This window comes from Artemia sp. Qi Xiang Cuo, chromosome 20, assembly GCF_049724085.1.
Source record: "Artemia sp. Qi Xiang Cuo chromosome 20, ASM4972408v1, whole genome shotgun sequence".
Taxonomy (NCBI): domain Eukaryota; kingdom Metazoa; phylum Arthropoda; class Branchiopoda; order Anostraca; family Artemiidae; genus Artemia; species Artemia sp. Qi Xiang Cuo.
Genome location: NC_142813.1, coordinates 6,590,561 through 6,617,366, shown reverse-complemented (window position 1 = coordinate 6,617,366; position 26,806 = coordinate 6,590,561). Strand labels below are relative to the sequence as shown.

At 35.5% G+C, this 26,806-nt stretch overlaps 1 protein-coding gene across 2 annotated transcripts in view; it reads left to right on the top strand.

The window, feature by feature from the left end:
- IKKepsilon (I-kappaB kinase epsilon) overlaps positions 1-26,806 on the top strand; it is an 89,232-nt gene that overhangs the window by 13,732 nt on the left and 48,694 nt on the right. For both annotated transcript variants that reach the window (XM_089106363.1, XM_089106364.1), the window contains exons 4-7: positions 15,172-15,298; positions 18,882-19,063; positions 22,374-22,642; positions 26,293-26,472. In XM_089106363.1, coding sequence (XP_088962489.1) covers positions 15,172-15,298; positions 18,882-19,063; positions 22,374-22,642; positions 26,293-26,472 — 758 coding nt within the window. The remainder of the gene's footprint in view (positions 1-15,171; positions 15,299-18,881; positions 19,064-22,373; positions 22,643-26,292; positions 26,473-26,806) is intronic.

Below are 26,806 nucleotides of genomic sequence, written 5' to 3'. Positions count from 1 at the left end.
TTTTAACAAAACGTCTATCTCAAAATTTTAATCAGATGGGTTTGGAGAAAGAAGGCGTGACGGGGGGGGGAGGGCTAGTTGCCCTTGGATCTCTTTTGACTATTAAAAAGTGAACTGGAACGTTCAATTTCTAGTCAAATGAGGCCTCTCTGAAGTTTATACGAGTATCCCTTTCATAAGAACCATATATGCACCAGGGCATAACTTACAACGCCAGTCCTCAGGCCCTGGGGGGTTGTGTCGACATCTGAATTTTGTTATCTAACTTTTGAACAATTCTTAATTTAATGACTATCTCAAAATTTTTATCGGATACATTCGGGAAAAGGGGCGTGGGGGGGGGGGGTTGCCCTCCAATCTCTTTTGTCTCTCAAAAACTGAACTAGAACTTTCAATTCCAATCAAATTAGCTCTCTGTGAAGTTTGCACGTGCAACCCATCCATAAGAACCATATATTCCCCCAGGGTAAGACTTACAACACCTGCCTTCAGGCCCTGGGGGACTGTATTGACACTGGAACTTTCGATTTATGGTCTTTGACCTTTTTAAAAAAAAATGGCTATCTCAAATTTCTTTTCAGATAGACTTGGTAAAAAAGGTCGTGGAGGGGGGGGATAATTGCCCTCCAATCTCTTTTGACTATTCAAAAGTGAGCTGGAATTTTCAATTTCCAATCAAATGAGCCCTCTCTGAAGTTTATACGAGCATCCCTTCCATAAGAACCATATATGCCCCCAGGGCATAACTTACAACGCTTGCCCCCGGGCCCTGGGGGTTTGTGTCGACACCGGAGTTTTGTTATATGATCTCTGAACTATTTTTAACAAAATAGCTATCTCAAACTTTTTATCGGATAAATTTGAGAAAAAAGGCCATGGGGGGGGGGGAGGCTGGTTACCCTCACTATCTTTCGACGCTTAAAAAGTGAACTAGAACTTTCAATTTCCAATCAAATGAGCCCTCTCTGAAGTTTATACGAGTATTCCTTCCATAATAACCATACATGCCCCTAGGGCATAATTAATAACCCTGGCCCTGAAGACCTTGGGAGGGAGTGCCATGCTCAAAGATATAATCTCCATAGCTTTAAACTACGTTAAACAAAATGGCTATCTCAAAATTTTGATTGGATGTGTGTGAGGAAATGGTGGGGGTGGAAGGGTTGTTATTTGCCTTCCAGTCACTTTTGACTATTAAAAAGGGCACTAACCATTTAAATGTCCAATCGAATGAGTCCTTTTATAAGTTTCTACGACAACACTTTCTATAAAAATCTTATATGCCCCCAGGGCATAACTTACAGCCCATGCCCTGAGGGCTGCGGGGGGGGGGGGGGTTCTCATCCCCAAAGACCTAATTTCGAGAATTTATATCCACGTTGAACAAAATGGCTATCTCAAAATTCTGACAAGATTTAGTTTGGGAAATTGTGGGCTCGAGATGGGGGGTAGTTGCCCTCCAATCACTTTCGACTATAGAAAAGAGCAGTAGCCTTTTGAATTTTTATCCGAATGAGCCTTACTTTAAATTTCTACGGCAAAGCCTTCTATAAAAAGCTTATATGCCCCCAGGGCATAACTTACAACCCTTGCCCTGAGGGCTGTGGGGGAATTACCTCCTCAAAAACATAATTTCTATCTGGAAATCAACTACATAGAACAAAATGGCTATCTAAAGATTTTGATTGGATGTGTTTGGGGAAATCGTAGGCGTAGAAGGGGTGTTCGTTGCCTTCCAATCACTTTTTACCCTCAAAACGGGCACTAGAACTCTTGATTTCCAATCGAATGAGCCCCCTTTGAAGTTTTTACGACGACCCCTTCCATATGAAGTGCCTCTGGGGAAAAAAAATAAATAATAAAACATTGGAGGTGCATGGCCTTTACTATTGGCAACGCTATAGCGTTGCTTCTGAAATGGAATTAAATTCTTAAAAAGAAGTGATTAAAAAGATATTATTGTGGCATCCTAGTTTTGAACGTGCATTTTCAGACAAATTTACGAGGAGGGACAACAAGTAGGGTTCAAACCGAGTATCCCCTCTCCCTGGTTACAATTCAGCCATTGAAATTATTCTGAAGAAACTGTTTAAGAATATTAATAATTCCAAAGAGTTTGGAGTAAAGTTTTTCAGTTGACTTAATGTACATTTCATGCTTAATCTTTTTTTTTTACAACCTCTCTCCATGCCGTTTGAAGTCATTCTGCTTTTCATGTGGTTCCAACTAGGTTGCCAAAAAGCAGGATCTTCGGAACCCTTCATCCTTCGGAGTCGTCCTAGCCGAGTGGGTGTCACGCTAGACTTGAAATCCTTTCTGTGAGAGCGTCTGAATCCGTCTGTGAGAGCGTCTGAATCCGTCTGTGAAAGCGTCTGAATCCGTCTGTGAGAGCAGGGGTTCGAGTCCTGGTGTCGACTGTTATTTGATCTTGAACGGGGGTCGGTGGCCTAACTTTGTAAACTCAGCCAGAGTCGACCCAGATCTAATTGGGTACCTGGTGAACGTAAACAGGAAGGGGGGGGGGGACGAAACTAGAGGATGGCTAACCCCATCCCACACTCATTGCCCTGCCTGGCTGAAGGGCCATGAAACGGTATTCTCGGTAGGGACTGTAAAGTCGAGTGGCGTATTCTTTACCTTCTTTTTCTACTTCTTCTTTTACCTTTTACCATCCTTGAAACGTGACCTAACCATCTTAATGCTTCTTTCATTATACTGCTAGATGCCTAGAAACCCCTTTCTGTACTAGATTGTATATTTACATAAAATATTATTTTTATATTGTATTAAAGTAGATTTTAGAAGTGTTTTTAGTTCTTTTTTTTTTGGTAAAATTATCTTTTTAAATAATTTGGAGAAGTATCATACCTTTTTGAGTAAATGTCTCACTTGCAAGCCGTCTACAGCCAACACAGCTGTACACCTCCTCCTCTATACCGATCTGACCAGATCTTTTTTCTTGAATCCTTTTTATGAAGTTTCTGCTTCCTTTAGATCTTTTCTCATGACCTATTCCTACCCCATTCTGGACTTCTCGTTTGACCCTTTGCTCGATTCTCAAAAAGTACGTTTGACGACCTATCATCTGTAAAATGTGGACTATTCATCTTAAGGTGATACGACACCTTAAAATCATTTTGAGAACCTCAGCGTTGGCTGACCGTTACAAAGACAACGGGCCCATTAAGCACTCCTCCCAGAGACTATCTAACATTGTTAGCTGCCAAGAATTTAGGGTTTAACTGAAAAGACGTTGAAGTTTTACGCCCCTTTTGTTGGCGAGCAGGCAGGTGAAGCTACAGGGAGCTGCGATAGTGGCCAAATTGCTTAAAAGATAATTCCTTTGAGTAGATCTTCACCGTTCTTCTAGCATGTATGCTGGAACATTTTTAGGGACTGTCCTTTTCTAAACTTTAAGAAGAAAATTCTGCTCTATTTAATTGAAGAAACAAAATTCACATTTTCTGATAATGCAGGTTTCGTTAAAACTGAATATCTCAGGCACAAAATACGAGATGCAGGTATAGTTTCTGATGATGCAGGTTATGTTAAAACTGAATATCTCCGGCACAAAATACGAGATGCAGGTTTCGTTTCTGATGATGCAGGTTTCGTTAAAACTGAATATATCCGGCACAAAATACGAGATGCAGGTTTTGTTTCTGATGATGCAGGTTTCGTTAAAACTGAATATCTCCGGCACAAAATACGAGATGCAGGTTTCGTTTCTGATGATGCAGGTTTCGTTAAAACTGAATATATCCGGCACAAAATACGAGATGCAGGTTTTGTTTCTGATGATGCAGGTTTCGTTAAAACTGAATATCTCCGGCACAAAATACGAGATGCAGGTTTTGTTTCTGATGATGCAGGTTTCGTTAAAACTGAATATATCCGGCACAAAATACGAGATGCAGGTTTCGTTTCTGATGATGCACGTTTTGTTAAAACTGAATATATCCGGCACAAAATACGAGATGCAGGTTTTGTTTCTGATGATGCAAGTTTCGTTAAAACTGAATATCTCCGGCACAAAATATGCGATGCAGGTTTTGTTTCTGAGGATGCAGGTTTCGTTAAAACTGAATATCTCCGGCACAAAATACGAGATGCAGGTTTCGTTTCTTGTGATGCAGGTTTTGGTGAAACTGAATATCTCCGGCACAAACTACGAGAAGCAGGTTGATTGATATTAAAACTGAACTGCGTATATTCTCATCTATCATCTCCAAATGGGAACTAATCATCTTAACAGTTTTGTGTTACGATGCATAGGCTTTGAAATGTCAAAATATTGACTTGATTGATAATAAAACTGAACTGCCTATATTCTGACTTGTCATCGCCAAATGGGAACTAGCCATCTTAACAGTTTTGTGTTACGATGCCGACGCTTTGAAATTTCAAAATATTGCCTGGATTGATAATAAAACTGAACTGCCTATATTCTCATCTATCATCTCCAAATGGGAGCAAACCATCTTAACAGTTTTATGCTACGATGCGACGCTTTGTAGTATCAAAATATTGACTTGATTGATATTAAAACTGAACTGCCTATATTCTCATCTATCATCTCCAAATGGGAACTAACCATCTTAATTGTTCTGTGTTACGATGACGACGCATTGAAATGTCAAAGTATATCCTTGATAGCTAATAAAACAGAACTGCCTATATTCTGATCTATTATCTCCAAAGGGGAACAACCCATATTAACAGTTATTTGTTACGATGCGGGCGCTTTGAAATGTCAAAATATTTCCTTGATTGATATTAAAACTGAACTGCCCATATTCTCATCTATCATCTCCAAATGGGAACTAACCATCTTAGCAGTTATGTCTTACGATGCCGACGCTTTGAAATGTCAAAATATTTCCTGGATTGATAATAAAACCGAACTGCCTATATTCTCATCTATCATCTCCAAATGGGAACTAACCATCTTAACAGTTTTGTGTTACGATACCGACGCTTTGAAATGTCAAAGTAGTTCCTTGATTTATAAAAAAACCGAGCTGCCTATATTCTCATCTGTCATTTCCAAATGGGAACTAACCATCTTAACAGTTTTGTGTTACGATACCGACACTTTGAAATGTCAACATATTGCCCGGATTGATAATAAAACTGAACTGCCTATATTCTCAACTATCATCTCCAAATTGGAACTAACCATCTTATCAGTTTTGTGTTACGATGCTGGCGCTTATGAAATGTCAAAATATTACCTGGATTGATAATAAAACTGAACTGTGTATATTCTCATATATCATCTCCAAATGGAAACTAACCATATTAGCAGTTTTTTGTTACGATGCAGACGCTTTGAAATGTCAAAATATTGCCTGGATTGATAATAAAACTGAACAGCCTATATTCTCATCTATCATCTCCAAATGGGAACAAACCATCTTAACAGTTTTATGTTACGATTCCGACGCTTTGAAATGTCAAAATATTGACTTGATTGATATTAAAACTGAACTGCCTATATTCTCATCTATCATCTCCAAATAGGAACTAACCATCTTAATTTTTATTTGTTACGATGACGACGCTTTGAAATGTCAAAGTATTTCCTTGATTGCTAAAAAAACCGAACTGCCTATATTCAGATCTGTTATTTCCAAAGGCGAACTACCCATCTTAACAGTTATTTGTTACGATACCGGCACTTTGAAATGTCAACATATTGACTGGATTGATATTAAAACCAAACGGCCCATATTCTCGTCTATCATCTCCAAATTGGAGCTAACCATCTTAACAGTTTTGTGTTACGATGCCGAGGCTTTGAAATGTCAAAATATTACCTGGATTGATAATAAAACTGAACTGCCTATATTCTCACCTATCATCTTCAAATGGGAATCAACCATCTTAACAGTTTTGTGTTACGATGCCGACACTTTGAAATGTCAAAATATAGCCCGGAATGATAATAAAACTGAACTGCCTATTTTCTCGTCTATCATCTCCAAATGGAAACTAACCATCTTAGCAGTTTTGTGTTACGATGCAGAGGCTTTGAAATGTCAAAATATTGCCTTGAATGATAATAAAACTGAACTGCCTATATTCTCAGCTATCATCTCCAAATGGGAACTAACCATCTTAACAGTTTTATGTTACGATGCCGGCACTTTGAAATGTCAAAATATTGACTTGATTGATATTAAAACTGAACTGCCCATATTCTCATCTGTCATCTCCAAATGGGAACTAACCATCTTAGCAGTTATGTCTTACGATGCCGACACTTTGAAATGTCAAAATAGTGCCTGGATTGATAATAAAACTGAACTGCCTATATTCTCATCTATCATCTCCAAATGGGAACTAACCATCTTAACAGTTTTGTGTTACGATACCGACACTTTGAAATGTCAAATATTGCCCGGATTGATAATAAAACTGAACTGCCTATATTCTGAACTATCATCTCCAAATGGGAACTAACCATCTTATCAGTTGTGTGTTACAATGCCGACGCTTTGAAATGTCAAAATATTACCTGGATTGATAATAAAACTGAACTGTCTATATTCTCATCTATCATCTCCAAATGGAAACTAACCATCTTAGCAGTTTTTTGTTACGATGCAGACGCTTTGAAATGTCAAAATATTGACTTGTTTGATATTAAAACTGAACTGCCTATATTCTCATCTATCATCTCTAAATGGGAACTAACCATCTTAACAGTTCTGTGTTACGATACCGACGCTTTGAAATGTCAAAATATTGCCTGGATTGATAATAAAACTGAACAGCCTATATTCTCATCTATCATCTCCAAATGGGAACTAACCATCTTAACAGTTTTATGCTACGATGCGGCACTTTGTAGTATAAAAAAATTGCTTGAATGATATTAAAACTGAACTGCCCATATTCTCATCTATTATCTCCAAATGGGAACTACCCATCTTAGTAGTTCTTTGTTACGATGACGACGCTTTGAAGTATCAAAATATTGCTTTGATTGATATTAAAACCGAGCGGCCTATATTATCATCTATTATTTCCAAATGGGAGCTACCCATCTTAATAGTTTTTTGTTACGATAAAGGCGCATTGAAATGTCAAAGTATTTCCTGGATTGATAATAAAACTGAACTGCCTATATTCTCATCTATCATCTCCAAATGGGAACTACCCATCTTAACAGTTATTTGTTACGATGCCGGGGCTTTGAAATGTCAAAGTATTTACTTGAATGATATTAAAACCGAGCGGCCTATATTCTCACCTGTCATTGCCAAATGGTAACTAACCATCTTAATAGTTATGTGTTACGATACCGACGCTTTGAAATGTAAAAATATTTCCTGGATTTATAATAAAACCGAGCGGCCTATATTCTCATCTGTCATCTCCAAATGGGAACAAACCATCTTAACAGTTTTATGTTACGATGCCGACACTTTGAAATGTCAAAATATTTCCTGGAATGATAATAAAACTGAGCTGCCTATATTCTCATCTGTCATCTCCGAATGGGAACTAACCATCTTAACAGTTATTTGTTACAATGCCGACGCTTTGAAATGTCAAAATATTGCCTGGATTGCTAATAAAACTGAACTGCCTATATTCTGAACTATCATCTCCAAATGGGAACTAACCATCTTAACAGTTTTGTGTTACGATGCTGGCGCTTATGAAATGTCAAAATATTGCCTGGAATGATAATAAAATTGAACTGCCTATATTCTCATCTATCATCTTCAAATGGGAACTAACCATCTTAACAGTTTTATGTTACGATGCCGACACTTTGAAATGTCAAAATATTGCCTGGATTGATAATAAAACTGAACTGCCTATATTCTCATCTGTCATCTCCAAATGCGAACTAACCATCTTAACAGTTTTGTGTTACGATGCCGACACTTTGAAATGTCAAAATATTGCCCGGATTGATAATAAAACCGAACTGCCTATTTTCTCGTCTGTCATCTTCAAATGGAAGCTAACCATCTTAAGTTTTGTGTTACAATACCGACACTTTGAAATGTCAAAATATTGCCTGGATTTATAATAAAACCGAACTGCCTATATTCTCATCTATCATCTCCAAATGTGAACTAACCTTCTTAACAGTTTTATGTTACGATGCCGACAATTTGAAATGTCAAAATATTGCCTGGATTGATTATAAAACTGAACTGCCTATATTCTCATCTGTCATCTCCAAATGGGAACTAACCATCTTAACAGTTCTGTGTTACAATGCCGACGCTTTGAAATGTCAAAATATTGCCTGGAACGATAATAAAATTGAACTGCCTATATTTTCATCTTTCATATCCAAATGGAAACTAACCATCTTAACTAGCCTTGAAACTAGCCTTGAATGATAATAAAACTGAACTGCCTATATTCTCATCTATCATCTTCAAATGAAAACTAACCATCTTAACAGTTTTTTGTTACGATGCCGATACTTTGAGATGTCAAAATATTGCCTGGAATGATAATAAAATTGAACTGCCTATATTCTCATCTATAATCTCTAAATGGGAATTAACCATCTTAACAGTTTAGTGTTACGATACCGACACTTTAAAATGTCAAAATATTGCTCGGATTGATAATAAAACCGAACTGCCTATATTCTGAACTATCATCTCCAAATGGGAACTAACCATCTTAACAGTTTTGTGTTACGATGCTGGCGCTTATGAAATGTCAAAACATTGCCTGGAATGATAATAAAATTGAACTGCCTATATTCTCATCTATCATCTCCAAATGGAAACTAACCATCTTAACAGTTCTGTGTTACGATGCCGACGCTTTGAAATGTCAAAATATTTCCTGGATTGATAATAAAACTGAAATGCCTCTATTCTCATCTATAATCTCTAAATGGGAATTAACCATCTTAACAGTTTAGTGTTACGATACCGACACTTTAAAATGTCAAAATATTGCCTGGATTGATAATAAAACTGAACTGCCTATATTCTCATCTATCATATCCAAATGGGAACTAACCATCTTAACAGTTTTGTGTTACGATACCGACACTTATGAAATGTCAAAATATTGCCTTGAATGATAATAAAACTGAACTGCCTATATTCTCATCTGTCATCTTCAAATGAAAACTAACCATCTTAACAGTTTTTTGTTACGATGCCGACACTTTGAAATGTCAAAATATTGCCTGAAATGATAATAAAACTGAAATGCCTATATTCTCATCTATAATCTCTAAATGGGAATTAACCATCTTAACAGTTTAGTGTTACGATACCGACACTTTAAAATGTCAAAATATTGCCTGGATTGATAATAAAACTGAACTGCCTATATTCACTTCTATCATCTCCAAATGGGAACTAATTATCTTAATAGTTTTGTGTTACGATACCGACACTGAAATGTCAAAATATTGCCTGGATTGATAATAAAACTGAACTGCCTATATTCTCAACTGTCATCTCCAAATGGGAACTTACCATCTTAACAGTTCTGTGTTACGATGCCGACGCTTTGAAGTGTCAAAATATTTCCTGGAATGATAATAAAATTGAACTGCCTATATTCTCATCTATAATCTCCAAATGGGAACTAACCATCTTAACAGTTATGTGTTACGATGCCGACGCTTTGAAATGTCAAAATATTGCCTGGATTGATAATAAAACCGAACGGCCTATATTCTCATTTATCATCTTCAAATGGAAACTAACCATCTTAACAGTTCTGTGTTACGATGCCGACGCTTTGAAGTGTCAAAATATCTCCTGGATTGATAATAAAACTGAAATGCCTATATTCTCATCTATTATCTCTAAATGGGAATTAACCATCTTAGCAGTTTTGTGTTACGATACAGACACTTTGAAATGTCAAAATATTGCCTAGATTGATAATAAAGCCGAACTGCCTGTATTCTCGTCTATCATCTCCAAATGGAAACTAACCATCTTAAAAGTTCTGTGTTACGATGCCGACGCTTTGAAATGTCAAAATATTTCCTGGATTGATAATAAAACTGAAATGCCTCTTTTCTCATCTATAATCTCTAAATGGGAATTAACCATCTTAACAGTTTTGTGTTACGATACCGACACTTTGAAATGTCAAAATATTGCCTGGATTGATAATAAAACCGAACTGCCTTTATTCTCATCTATCATCTCCAAATGGAAACTAACCATCTTAACAGTTCTTTGTTACGATGCCGACGCTTTGAAATGTCAAAATATTTCCTGGCTTGATAATAAAACTGAACTGCCTCTATTCTCATCTATCATCTCTAAATGGGAATTAACCATCTTAACAGTTTTGTGTTACGATACTGACACTTTGAAATGTCAAAATATTGCCTGGATTGATAATAAAACCGAACGGCCTATATTCTCATCTATCATCTCCAAATGGGAAATAACCATCTTAACAGTTTTATGTTACGATACCGACTCTTTGAAATTTCAAAATATTGCCTGGATTGATAATAAAACCGAACTGCCTATATTCTCATCTGTCATCTCCAAATGGGAACTAACAATCTTAATAGTTTTTTGTTACGATGCCGACACTTTGAAATGTCAAAGTATTTCCTGGCTTGATAATAATACTGAACTGCCTCTAGTCTCATCTATAATCTCTAAATGGGAATTAACCATCTTAACAGTTTAGTGTTACGATACTGACACTTTAAAATGTCAAAATATTGCCTGGATTGATAATAAAACCGAACTGCCTATATTCTCATCTATCATCTCCAAATGTGAACTAACCTTCTTAACAGTTTTATGTTACGATGCCGACAATTTGAAATGTCAAAATATTGCCTGGATTGATTATAAAACTGAACTGCCTATATTCTCATCTGTCATCTCCAAATGGGAACTAACCATCTTAACAGTTCTGTGTTACGATGCCGACGCTTTGAAATGTCAAAATATTGCCTGGAATGATAATAAAATTGAACTGCCTATATTTTCATCTTTCATATCCAAATGGAAACTAACCATCTTAACTAGCCTTTGAAAACTAGCCTTGAATGATAATAAAACTGAAATGCCTATATTCTCATGTCTCATCTATCATCTTCAAATGGAAACTAACCATCTTAACAGTTTTGTGTTACGATACCGACACTTTGAAATGTCAAAATATTGCCTGGATTTATAATAAAACCGAACTGCCTATATTCTCATCTATCATCTCCAAATGTGAACTAACCTTCTTAACAGTTTTATGTTACGATGCCGACAATTTGAAATGTCAAAATATTGCCTGGATTGATGATAAAACTGAACTGCCTATATTCTCATCTGTCATCTCCAAATGGGAATTAACCATCTTAACAGTTCTGTGTTACAATGCCGACGCTTTGAAATGTCAAAATATTGCCTGGACTGATAATAAAATTGAACTGCCTATATTTTCATCTTTCATATCCAAATGGAAACGAACCATCTTAACAGTTCTGTACGATCCGACCTTTGAAATGTCAAAATATTGCCTTGAATGATAATAAAACTGAAATGCCTATATTCTCATGTCTCATCTATCATCTTCAAATGGAAACTAACCATCTTAACAGTTTTGTGTTACGATATCGACACTTTGAAACGTTAAAATATTGCCCGAATTGATAATAAAACTGAACTGCCTATATTCTCATCTATCATCTCCGAATGGTAACTAACCATCTTAACAGTTTTATGTTACGATGCCGACACTTTGAAATGTCAAAATATTGCCTAAATTAATGATAAAACCGAACTGCCTATATTCTCATCTATCATATCCAAATGGTAACTAACCATCTTAACAGTTATTTGTTACGATGCCGACGCTTTGACATGTCAAAATATTGCCTGGATTTATAATAAAACCGAGCGGCCTATATTCTCATCTGTCATCTCCAAATGGGAATTAACCATCTTAACAGTTTTATGTTACGATGCCGACACTTTGAAATGTCAAAATATTGCCTGGATTGATATTAAAACTGAACTGCCTATATTCTCATCTATCATTTACAAATGGGAACTACCCATCTTAACAGTTATTTGTTACGATGCCGACGCTTTGAAATGTATAAATATTGCCTGGATTGATAATAAAACCGAACTGCCTATATTCTCATCTATCATCTCCAAATGGGAACTAACCATCTTAACAGTTTTGTGTTACGATGCCGGCGCTTATGAAATGTCAAAACATTGCCTGGAATGATAATAAAATTGAACTGCCTATATTCTCATCTATCATCTTCAAATGGAAACTAACCATCTTAACAGTTTTGTGTTACGATGCCGACACTTTGAAATGTCAAAATATTGCCTAAATTAATAATAAAACTGAACTGCCTATATTCTCATCTGTCATCTCCAAATGGTAACTAACCATCTTAACAGTTCTGTGTTACGATGCCGACGCTTTGAAATGTCAAAATATTGCCTGGATTGATAATAAAACTGAACTGCCTATATTCTCATCTGTCATCTCCAAATGGGAATCAACCATCTTAACAGTTTTATGTTACGATGCCGACACTTTGAAATGTCAAAATATTGCCTGGATTGATATTAAAACTGAACTGCCTACATTCTCATCTATCATCTCCGAATGGGAACTAACCATCTTAACAGTTCTGTGTTACGATGCCGACGCTTTGAAATGTCAAAATATTGCTTGGATTGATAATAAAACCGAACTGCCTATATTCTCATCTGTCATCTCCGAATGGGAATCTAACCATCTTAACAGTTTTATGTTACGATGCCGGCACTTTGAAATGTCAAAATATTGCCTGGAATGATAATAAAATTGAACTGCCTACATTCTCATCTATCATCTTCAAATGGAAACTAACCATCTTAACAGTTTTGTGTTACGATGCCGACACTTTGAAATGTCAAAATATTGCCTGGATTTATAATAAAACTGAGCTGCCTATATTCTCATCTATCATCTCCAAATGGGAACTAACCATCTTAACAGTTTTATGTTACGATGCCGACACTTTTAAATGTCAAAATATTGCCTAAATTAATAATAAAACCGAACTGCCTATATTCTCATCTATCATCTCCAAATGGGAACTAACCATCTTGACAGTTTTGTGTTACGATGCTGGCGCTTATGAAATGTCAAAATATTGCCTTGAATGATAATAAAATTGAACTGCCTATATTCTCATCTATCATCTTCAAATGGAAACTAACCATCTTAACAGTTTTCTGTTACGATGCCAACACCTGGAATAGTAATAAAACTGAACTGCTTATATTCTCATCTGTCACCTCCAAATGGGAATTAACCATCTTAACAGTTTTGTGTTACGATGCTGACACTTTGAAATGTCAAAATATTGCCTGGAATAATAATAAAACTGAATTGCCTATATTCTCGTCTATCATCTCTAAATGGGAATTAACCATTTTAACAGTTTTGTGTTACGATGCCGACACCTGGAATAGTAATAAAACTGAACTGCCTATATTCTCATCTGTCATCTCCAAATGGTAACTAACCATCTTAACAGTTCTGTGTTACGATGCCGACGCTTTGAAATGTCAAAATATTGCCTGGATTTATAATAAAACTGAACTGCCTATATTCTCATCTGTCATCTCCAAATGGGAATCAACCATATTAACAGTTTTGTGTTACGATGCCGACACCTGGAATAGTAATAAAACTGAACTGCCTATATTCTCATCTATCATTTCCAAATGGGAACTAACCATCTTAACAGTTCTGTGTTACGATGCCGACGCTTTGAAATGTCAAAACATTGCCTGGAATGATAATAAAATTGAACTGCCTATATTCTCATCTATCATCTTCAAATGGGAATTAACCATCTTAACAGTTTTGTGTTACGATGCCGACACCTGGAATAGTAATAAAACTGAACTGCTTATATTCTCATCTGTCATCTCCAAATGGTAACTAACCATCTTAACAGTTCTGTGTTACGATGCCGACGCTTTGAAATGTCAAAATATTGCCTGGATTTATAATTTAACTGAACTGCCTATATTCTCATCTATCATCTTCAAATGGAAACTAACCATCTTAACAGTTTTGTGTTACGATGCCGGCGCTTATGAAATGTCAAAATATTGCCTGGAATGATAATAAAATTGAACTGCCTATATTCTCATCTATCATCTTCAAATGGGAATTAACCATCTTAACAGTTTTGTGTTACGATACCGACACCTGGAATAGTAATAAAACTGAACTGCTTATATTCTCATCTGTCATCTCCAAATGGGAATTAACCATCTTAACAGTTTTGTGTTACGATACCGACACTTTGAAATGTCAAAATATTGCCTGGATTGATAATAAAACTGAACTGCTTATATTCTCATCTGTTATCTCCAAATGGGAATTAACCATCTTAACAGTTTTGTGTTACGATACCGACACTTCGAAATGTCAAAATATTGCCTGGAATAATAATAAAACTGAACTGCTTATATTCTCATCTGTCATCTCCAAATGGGAACTAACCATCTTAACAGTTCTGTGTTACGATGCCGACACTTTGAAATGTCAAAATATTGCCTGGATTTATAATAGAACTGAACTGCCTATATTCTAATCTACAATCTATTTCAATTATATAATCTATATTCTAATCTATAATCTAGTTTCCCTTTTTCTTTTTTTACTTATGTAAGGGGTTTATTCAAAAAACCTAGCCCTCCTTAAGCCTTCGCTTGCTTGGAGTGGTCCCTTAAACATAGGAATAAAATTTAATAAATAGAAGAAAAGAATGAAATAGAAAAGAATTGTACTCGCAATTCATTTCTAATTTAATAATACCTACTAATTCATTTCATTTCATTAATAATACCTACTAATTCATTTCATTTCAAAATTCATTTCATTAATAATATCTGCTAATTCATTTCAATTCATAGTTCATTTCATTAATAATACCTACTAATTCATTTCATTTCATAATTCATTTCATGAATTATACCTACTATAATTTTTATACCTTAATAATTTAAATTTTTTGAAGAAGTTATTTTTATTAAGAAAAGAGTAGGTGACATTAGATAAATTATGAGATATTTTTAAAGAAAATTTGAAACTCGACGAGAGGAGAGGAGGTGGGATTTAAAAAAAAAAAATGAATTACATCTACTAATTTCCCATTCCACTATTTAGGAAGGCAAAGGGAAAGTTATAGTTATGGAATTATGTACTGGCGGTAGCCTGTTCAATATTCTAGACGACCCTGAGAACAGCTGTGGATTGCCAGAAGATGAATTCCTTTTGGTCCTGGAGCACCTAGGTATGATTTTTTTTTTCTCATCTTGCTCTTATCTTTACTCTTTCTTCATCTTTTTTCTTATTTTTCTTATCATTCTTTAAACTTTTTGTTACTATAAGCTTGTAATGACACCGTTATTCTTATTTTCCTTCTTATTTTTTACATGTTTTCGTAAAATATTTTTTATTTATGAACTAATTTGCTTATAAATGAGATATTTTATTTATAAATTTGGATATAAATGTGTATTTGTACAAGTTATTTATAGTATAAATATATGACAATTTTATCGTTTATATGTATTATTTTATTATTGATAAATCAAATGTATGCAAATAAAAAAAAATCTTTACATAAATTAGTCTACTTTATCAAGAATTAATTTTCAAAGCTTTTAAGTCACTGCCTCCTTTTTTTATATATACTTTGCCTACCCTACCCTCAAAATATTTAGACCAATTGAGCATAATGAAAAAGAATAGCAATCGTAATAGGCTGCTACGGTTATGTATGTACAATAATCTAGTTATAGCCTCGACGGTGTTTGGTCATAAAAGGACCCATTAGTTAACATAGTACCCAAGTGATGGTAAGGTGGCAAACCTTATTATTCTATGGTTGCCTCGTTAGGGGCAACCATAGAAGAAGGAACAACCATAGTAAAGAAGGAACCACGGCCAATAGTAGCCTAAAAATTTAAGAACGCTATTAAAAAAAAACAAGAAAAAGTGTCAAGTGAGGAAGAATTGCCATTTGAAGTTGATGCAGGAATACTACTACTACTACACACTAACAAACTCACTGCAGCACCAAGCTGCCTGAGAGCAACACAGCTACTTACACTCCTCCATCTCAATCTATTCAAAGCCTCACTCTTTACACCTTCCAAAGAACATCCAATCTCCCTGGAATCTTTCCTTATGACATCCTTCCACACCATAGGGGACCACCCGCTTTTCGTTTGGCCCTTTACGGTTGTCCGACAAGGACGATCTTGGGCAATCTGTTATTTTTTATCCACAGAACGTGTCCTAGCAGGAATGGTAACTATGGTTTCGGTTATTCTTAATGGTAAAAGTTCATTGTGAAAACAACTTTACAGGAATTTGGAAAGATGGGCTGAAACCTCTTCAAAATGGTGTAGGATCGAAATGAAAACTGCACCATTGGAATCTCCATTGTTGAAAACCCACACAGGAAAGTTAAAGCTCCCCCCACCTTGAACACCACCGCTTGGGCAGCACCAATATATCCTTTTTTTCTTTCTTCTTTTTCTTCACCGCTAGCGGAGCACTGGAACATCATAGAGAGCTGTTTTAGGGCTCGTTTGAAAGTAAGTCGTAATGTCTAGTGCCTTTTGCAATCAACAGAATATAGTATTGTAACAAAATGCAATTTTTGACATAAAACTGCATCTTTAGGCTATATACAAGATGATATGATTGTAAACCCAAGACTTATAGGATACTAGGCAAGGGCGTATCCAATATTTTGTTTCGAGGGGGGGGGGGAACTTTACAAAACGCATGAAAACTTTGTTTATACCACATTTTTCTTACTGTTTCACGAGTGGGACTTTTTTTTGGGGAGGGGTCAAACCCGGTAACCTCCCCTGGATACGACATTGATACTATGGTATATAGTGTTGGCATAATAGTGATGTTATATAGTGGTGGACTGCTACTGTTTGTAGGTCCAATAGCCTATTACTAACCAATGCAGTAGAGGGTAAAAAATGAATAGTATAACACGTGAGCTAAAATGTTGCTCGCATGATGGGAAGCGGGCTGGATTAACTTATAAATTTTTTAATTTAAAGTAATTATAGTAATTTATAATTTATAGTAAATTGTTTTTTATAGCAAAATACATTTGTAATTATTTTGTAATTTGTAATAAAAGAATTGTTGCATTTACGTCCTATCTCGAAGCCTTTTAATTTCTATGAGCCAAAGTTTTTTTTTTTTTTAATATTTCTCTTTCAAAATCAACGTCACTTTTGTTTGAGCAGTCTTTCCTAAAGAATCAGCGCCCCTTACCGTAAAGAGTGAGGGTTGAGGAAGGGGTATATACAGAATAATTTCTGCTCATTTTAAGTTTTAATCTTACTCCTTATTTTCAGTTAAAATACTTTTTTTTAAAATTTAAAATCTGATTATTTTTTAAGTCATGCCAGGAAATCCACTTCCCTCTCTCCATGTAACATTTCTTCTGGAAAATTCTCCACGGAAACTTTTCTCCCCACTGTAAATTCTCCCTGTCGGAAATCTACCCCCCTCCCCTCCCCACGGAAAAATACACTGTAAAATTTTCGTATATTTCTCAGTAACAAATACTATGTGTGAATAGTATGAGCAAATACCCCCAGGAACTATGGAAGGACATATCATGACCAAAAGCATAGTTGATGGGTCTTTCAACTATTCTGATTCAGCATCAAATGACTATGCTGAAATTTTGATCAAATATCTTTGAGGAAAAAATGGGTGTGGAAGGGGGTTAGTTGCCCTCCAATTTTTCGGTCACTTAAAAAGGGCACTAGAACTTTTGATTTCCGTTCAAACGAGCTCTGTGTCGATCTTTTTGGATCATTGTTTCGATACGGCCACCCCTGGGAAAATTAAAACAAAAACCAAGAAATTAACACGGATCCTCGATCTTTCTTCTGGCAAAAAAATAATTTTTTTTACATTTTTGTAGATAGGAGCATGAAACATATACAGTTGGTTCCCTAATACTCTGAATCTGTTTGTGGGATTTTCGTCTAGATCGCTTGAATTTTTGGGAGTGTTTCCCCTCTTTTCGAAAATCAGGAAAATTTTCTCAGGTTCATTGCTTTTGATGAGTAACATTAATCTTAATGAATTTTATATATTCTGAATCAGCATAGCAATCCAATTCTTTTGATGCATCTATTGTTATCAAAATTCTGCTTTTTAGATTTTAGGTTACTATTGTGCTGAGTCGCTCCTTACTTACAGCTTATTTACACGAACTGTTTGATACAGGCTTGAAAATTGTAGCTGCCTCAACCATATACATTCTCAGAGTAGCTGTTTATGAATTGAAATAGTGATTGACAAAAAAAAAATTAAAAAAGAAAATGTTGCAATATCGAACTGAAATCACTTTAATTAAAGCGAACTGCTCTTCGTTATTTAACGTTGTTCGTTGCCGTTATTTAAGATTCGAACTCGACTTATTAAGTCAGAATAACTTTTGAAAACCTATCCACTATGAATATATCCATTTATTACGGATATTTATTCTTTTTATATTTGTTCTTTCAATAATTTACACACGATAAAAACAAACAAAATATTTAGCGTGTGAACGATCTTTAATTGTTGTTTTACTGGTTTTTAGCTGCTGGTATGAAGCACTTGCGAGATTTAAATTTAGTGCATCGAGAACTAAAGCCTGGTAATATAATGCGTTTCGCTTGGTTGGATGGTAAAATGATATAAAAGCTAACGAATTTCGGAGCAGCTCGTGAACTAAAAGATGATCGTGCCATCTATGCCAGTAATGCCATCCATACAACGTTGACAGTTTAATATTTAGCGTGTGAACGATCTTTAATTGTTGTTTTACTGGATTTTAGCTGCTGGTATGAAACACTTGCGAGATTTAAATTTAGTGCATCGAGACCTAAAGCCTGGTAATATAATGCGTTTCGTTTCGTTGGATGGTAAAATGATATACAAGCTAACGGATTTCGGAGCAGCTCGCGAACTGGAAGATGATCAGCAGTTTGTCTCTCTCTATGGCACTGAAGAATATTTGGTAATGTTTTAATAATATTTGGTGAATATACTGGTAATGTTTTGTAATATTTGTTAGATATATTTGTAATGTTTGGTAATATTGGTAATATAATGGTAAATATATTGATAATATTTGGTAAACTAGCTAGTTTAATTTTTAAGTCTGTTAAAAAAAATAGAAAAGAATCGTGGTTGTAAAAAAAAAGAATCGACATGCTGACGAAAGGTTGTACCACAATTGTTTATTTTATTCATAGCATAGGGTAAGCTATCTACATCGATTTTGAACCAGCTGTACAAAAATTGCTTAATATTTTTTTTAAATTGTTATAAATTTTGGAGATTCTTGTTGGAGAATGAAACCCAACATCAATATAATGACTGGCAGGGTTGGCTTGAAAATACCCCACACGGTCAACCCAAGTTCATACTAAATTTTGATTGTTTGGGCAAGAATTGTATGAATGGCAGCTTTGGATTCGTGTTTCAAGGAATCATCCAAGTTAGTCTAATTTAGAAGCCTATTAAAAATTCTTTCAAGGCAGAATGTTGGTTTAAAAAAAAAAAAAAAGATCGTTGGCTTGAAAAAGATGGACTTGCATACAAGTCCAGTAGACATTGTCCGTCACGCGACAACCCAAAATCAATCCAGTCTTTCATCCCTTAATTCTATGACTATCTACCTTAGTTTTACCCTAGGAACCCTGGATGGATGATAGATAGACTCATCTTTCAACAAATGAAATGACATCATTTTTTATACAATCCTAAAAAGGGCTTATCCCAGATTCGCCTCTCAGTTACTCGGACTATCTGTCTTGGCTTTTTTCTAAAATTAGCCATGTCATGATGCCTTACTGCAAAATACTTGATTTTGATTCAAGTATTATGGGAATTGGGTATCTAGAATTTTCATTTTATTTTATATTTTAGGGTGGGCAATCCAACTTTTGGAATTTGAACCGGCTGTAAAAGAAACAGATGATTTTTTTCTCTTTCAAAATTCTGATTTTCTGATTTTTTCTATCAAAATTTGAAGATTTTCATTTGCCAATGAAAACCAACTTCATTCAAAAGACTACCACGGCTGGTTGTGTTTCAAGGAATCATTCATCTTTGGATGGTTACCGTATTACTTATTCGTAAGAGCTTCCTCCAATGGGGTCAAATCACAGCTCTGACATGACCAATTCACAGCAGAGATTTGGCTGATTATTCGATTTCCAAAAACAGTGCGGAAAAGATCGATGGTTACGTTGACTCTGGTGTAAGTTTAAAAACTAATTGTCATCCATGCCAAGTTGTACAATTTTTGGAAACGAAAAATCGTTTAGGATTGCATGGCAACCTTTGTTATTGACGGTAATGGACCAAAACTACCCATCGTAATATCGCCATTCGTCAATCCTATATGTAATCATGTTGCCGTCATTCGTTGCCAAGGCGTCGTGTCATTCATAAATTTCAAATATAAAACTATATTTCTGTCTACTGAGTGTCGTCGACTTTTCAAAATATAAGCATTTGGTAGTTCAAATTCCAAGCGTTGTATCTCACTACTAGTGAACTCTTGTGGCAATTGTTTCTTGTTAAATGTGTTTAGCTATTGCTAACCATAAATCCGTAGGGGGTGGGGGGAATTTTTCGCCCAAGGAAATTTTTTTGGGAGAGATTTTTAAGGGGAACTTTTTCACGGAAAGGGGAGGTGAATTTCCTGGTATAATTATAATTTATTATTATAATATTATAATTTTAATATATATATATATATATATAATATTATAATTTTATATTATATAATATTATAATATATAATATTAATATATATAATATATATATATATATATAATATTATAATATTATTATATTATTATAAATATTATTTTAAAAGCGATCAGAAATTAAGTAAAAAAGCGGGTTTTTTCAACTGAGAGTAAGGAACAACATTAAAACAAACAGAAATTATTCCGTATATGAGGGGAACTGTCCCTTCTTCAATCATCGCTCCTTACGCTAAAGTTTGACTGTCTGGCCCAATCCTTCAAGAATGACTCCTAAAACACGGGCTGTTGAATTGAAATAAGACGATTTTTTAAAATTTTTTTAAATTTTAGCTGACGGGTGAGGGTTGAGGAAGGGACGACCCTCCTCCTTCATGTGGAAAATTCATGTTTGTTTTGATAAAAACCTGTAAATAATTCAGTTGAAAAAACTTGTTTTTTCATATTTAATACCGGATCAAAAAACTTTTGAAAAGAAATATCTTTTGATATGTTGTCTGGATTCTTAACATCAATCTTCTGGCTTCGACCGGTTTCTTCCTTTTACCATATAGGAGTATCGACTGAATGGAAGAATGACTGAACCAACTACTGCAAAATTTTTTTTCCCAAAGCATTAGGAAACGTTAACGGTTAAACAGATCAGATTTGCTCATTTTCATACAGTCACTCTTTGGCCCAGTCACAATGATGAAAAACAAGAGACGTATATATTTGAGCTTTGAAAGTGAAAAATATATTTTTTTTAATGTAGCCTATTGTAACGGGGAAAATCGACCCATTGCGTTATGAACAAAAACAGGGGGGTGAAACTGTTTTTATTTTGATGTCCTTGGTATTTAAAGGGGTAAAAGTGATGTTGATGTCCTTGGTACTTTAATGTTTATGTCGTATGTGTTTGTTTTTGTATGTTATTAATCTGGGTGCTTCTGGCATACCTTTAACCAACCTGGTTAAAGATATCCTTTATTAGATATCTTTAAAAGAATCTTTAACCAACCTGGGTATCTTTTCCGGAAGTAGCTTCTATCACCAAACGCAATCATAAAATTTTTGGACGTAGCTTAGAGTTATTTGCAAGCATTAGGGGGAGGGACAACTCCTTTTGGGGGACCATTAGGGGGAGGGGAAGCACTTAGGCACAACTCCTACAGAAGCTAACCATATTTGCACAGAGCGTTGATTGAGGAATGAAGTGGTGTTGCACTGTTTGTTGTTGTTGTTGCCACCCTTTTGCAAATCTTGCACCTTTATATGCTGATCTTATGAGGGGGTAAATTTGTTGTTTTACAATTTTTTCCGTGAAAATACAAAAAAGCCATTTTCAAAAGGAAATACTAAAAAAAACTATCTTCAAAATCTCTGGGGGGGGGCACATTCACAACCCTGCCCTTGTTTCCTGGCCTTTCAGTTTCAAATGCAGTGACATGCACGTGTTTTGATGAAAATACCCTTAAAAACTACTACTTCAAAATCTAGGAAGGGGGCAAAAAATCTAGAGGGGTACATGAACACCACTGCTGTCATTTATTAATCCTTCAATTACAGCATCCAGACATGTACGAGAGGGCCGTTTTGAGAAAACCTGTAGGAAAAACTTTTGGAGCAACAGTGGACCTTTGGTCAATAGGAGTTACAGTTTATCATGTCGCTACTGGCAATTTGCCATTCCGGCCTTTTGGAGGAAGAAGAAACAAGGAAACCATGTACTACATTACAGCCAAAAAAGCTTCTGGCGTTATATCTGGTGTTCAAGTGTCAGAAAACGGGGAAATAAAATGGACTAAGGAGCTTCCAGATACATGTCTCCTATCCACGTAAGTTACTCTATAATTTTAAATAATAAAACATATTTGTGACGTATTACTAACAAACGTACATTTGTGACGTATTACATTTGTGACGTATGTGACGTACATTTGTGACGTACGGATTTGTGACGTATTACTAACAAACGTACATTTGTGACGTATTACATTTGTGACGTATGTGACGTACATTTGTGACGTACGGATTTGTGACGTATTACTAACAAACGTACATTTGTGACGTATTACATTTGTGACATATGTGACGTACATTTGTGACGTACGGATTTGTGACGTATTACTAACAAACGTACATTTGTGACGTATTACAGTTGTGACGTATGTGACGTACATTTGTGAAGTACGGATTTGTGACGTATTACTAACAAACGTAAATTTGTGACGTATTACATTTGTGACATATGTGACGTACATTTGTGACGTACGGATTTGTGACGTATTACTAACAAACGTACAAGGGTCGAAGGCCCGAGTATTGCCCTAGTGACTCGATGGTGTATTTTCGAGGGCTAATGATCCAAACTGCCAAGTGTAATGAGCCAAGAGAGGTGCCATACTATATTTGCGAGGCTCGAAGGCTTGATCAAGCGGAGCTAGGTGACAACTTATTTGCAAAGTCAGCTTATTTGCTAGTTTAAAATTCCCCCCCCCCCTCAAAAATGTAAATAAAAAAAATTTTAAGTTCTTTTTGTTGATAATACCTGGAGTTTTAGAAATGGAGTAGTAGAAATGGAGTTTTGGGTGTTAAATTCGAAAGTCTGGTGTGCCTTTTTTAAGGGTTATAACAGATCGCAGTATAACCACCTTTCCTACTTGGCATTGTATCATACTTTCAGAATCCTATGAGCATTCCACGCGCCTCCGGATGCAATCCCATCAGCCCTATGGACAAAAGCTCAAAGTATGCAGATATCGTGTTTAAAACTGAGGCTTTGGTGATACAATTTAGTAGTGAGGTGTGCATTTTGTACCCTGTTGAAATCAGTATCGTTGAAAGAGGATGTTTTATCTAGTTGTAGGCCCTAAGCCCCCGCTCCCCCCCCAAAAAAATACTTTAATACAACTTAATATTTTGCAGGTCTTTGGAATTATTGTTCTTTTAATTGGTGCTAATCTCTCCTTGCACCTGATTGCTAATCCGCCATTGGTTGATTACAGGAATGGAGAAAGAAGTTAAATTTCCTAAGGACAGATGGGGTATACTGGGTATACCTTATCGGCACAATATTGGGCCATGAATGGTTAACTGTATAAGTGTTTTATGGTTCATTTAAAGATACCAAAAATATATTACCCCCCCCCCCAACGGGGAGCAGAGCTTGCAAAGTTGGGGTAAACACATAGTGCGACAAATAAGGGAAATAATACATCTTGTCATAATAACATCAAAAGGGCGCACAAAGAAATGAATAAATGCTGGACAGGAGGGGCGTGGGGAATCATCCCAACACGGGATGAATAGCTTGACTGTTCAACACTTACAAAAAGAATCATGTATGTTCCAGACTACTGACGAGCCGAAAGAGGGTACGAAATCAGCAGAGATTATTGTAGAAATCCTCATTATCATCATCTTTTTACTTATAACCCGTCACAAAAAAAGTCTCAATAAATAAGTAAGTAATATTCTTTTTATTTTTTTCAATCAGTAATTATTATTGGGGTTTTGTATCTGAAAATCCCGTATAGAAATAATAATTGTTCGTATATGTTTTAAATACAACACATTTCAGAAAAAGAATATGATTTTTGTTTTTGATGAATTTTCAAATTTTGAAGGTCGATGTAAAAAATTTCCAAGTATTCCCACTGCCCTATTTTGAAGCACAATAGGGTTGGTTATGCGTCAAAATGGTATTAAGACTAACAATTGTGTAGTAATTCAAATAAGAAGCAATTAAATAGTGGCAAATTGTTTATAATATAGAAAATAGAAAATGTTTTTCACACGATACATCGACCCAATCTATTGAGCTCTTAAATGATCAATGTGATTTTGGAGTGACAAAGGGGGATCAAGAAAAACTCGTAAATAACAATATGATTGGACTCTAAGGATTTTATGCTCACCAACCTGAAACTCATGGCAAGAAGTCTGTCGAATGGGACGTCTTGAACGACCAAAAACCATGAATTCAGTTTTTGTAAAGTTCGGTACTAAATTATTGGAAACAAACCATTGATTAACTGGATCAACAGTTATTATAAAATTTTCAATTAATATAGATGAATCCCTCGCTTTAATAGATATAGCTGTGTCATCTCCAAATAGAATTGCAAGATTAATATTTTCCTGCAAACTTTGCGGAAAAGAAGTTACCTCTTCCATAAAAACATTATATGCCACCGGGGAATATTACAACTCTTCCTCTGGACTCTAAGGGGTTATGTTGACCCCGAAGTTTTGTCTTCTCTCATTAATATAAATTAAAAATAGAAGCGGACCTTGAGGGACACCAATAGCGGACCTTGAGGGACACCAACATCATTAATGGTATTTAAAATAGAAAGTTGTTCATTGAGATCTACCGCAATTTTACGTTCACACATGGAAGAAGAACAAGTTCACATAGGGAACAAGAATATGTCTTATATTTTACCCTCATGCTACAAAAGAGCTAAAAACAATGGCGCCACTGGACCCTTTTTTACCTCTGAAAAGGCTACATTAACTACAGAATTTGTTATTGGTTGAACCATTGTGATTGGTTGAACCATTGTGATTGGTTGAACCATTAATTTTTATTACAATATTAAAAGATAAAAGAATCTCGAACCGCGCTTACACGAGGGTTTCATGTCCAGTTTGTCTGAGACGAGCTTTGTCCCCCCTTACGAAAATCGGGGGTTTAAAAATAGCACACATACTTCAGTATTTGACCTTGCCCTCGAAAGAGAACGTTCATCACCCTCTAATAAAATGCTCACCTGTGTTTTTTTTTTTATTTCGGCGGACTCAAAAAAGTGGTGACGCCACTGTTTGCTGGTCTGATGGAAGTCGATGCTTCAAAAATATGGTATTTTGACAAATTTTACCCTCCCACCTCAATGAAAATAGGGGGTCTAAAAATGAGTATTATAAAAAAAACCCATATACTTCAGTATTTGGCTCCAAAAGAGAACGTTCATCACCCTCCTATAGTAGGCCACCTATATGTTTTTTTTTGTTATTAATTTCAGCGGACTCAAAAAAGTGGTGACGCCACTGTTTGCTGGTCTGATGGAAGTCGATGCTTCAAAAATGTGGTATTTTGACAAATTTTACCCTCCCTCCTCAATGAAAATAGGGGGTCTAAAAATGAGTGTGATAAAAAATAAGCCCACATACTTCAGTATTTGGCTTCAAAAGGGAACGTTCATCACCCTCCTATTTTAGGCCACCTATATGTTTTTTTGTTATTAATTTTAGCGGACTCAAAAAAGTGGTGACGCCACTGTTTGCTGGTCTGATGGAAGTCGATGCTTCAAAAATGTGGAATTTTGACAAATTTTACCCTCTCATCTCAATGAAAATAGGGGGTCTAAAAATGAGTGTGATAAAAAATAAGCCCACATACTTCAGTATTTGGCTTCAAAAGGGAACGTTCATCACCCTCCTATTTTAGGCCACCTATATGTTTTTTTGTTATTAATTTTAGCGGACTCAAAAAAGTGGTGACGCCACTGTTTGCTGGTCTGATGGAAGTCGATGCATCAAAAATGTGGAATTTTGATAAGTTCTTTGAAGAAGTATCTTCAATTTTAGCTCGGACAAGGACTTTTATATTTTATGTCAACAAATTACAAACACTTACTGTTTATCTTCATCCACTCGACAGGTAAGAATTTTTTTTGTAGAAGAAGAGAATGTCTCCTAATATTCAGCTACTGTCCAGAGGCGGTTTTAGGGGAGGAACAGAGGGGCAATTGCCCCGGGCGCAGAAATTTTATGGGCGCAAAATTTCAAATAAGTAATTTAACGGCTCTAATCATTTGTAATTTTTAAGATTTCGTTTTTATTAAAATAAAGTAGAGGGCTCAGTATGTTTCTGAAGACGGGGCATTTCTATGATTTTGTTCATTTTCGGCAATAGGTATTCATAGTAGACTGGGGAGGGAGGTGGATTCTTTTAGGTACTGCTTTTAGTATTTGAGCCCTTTGCTTCTTTAGGC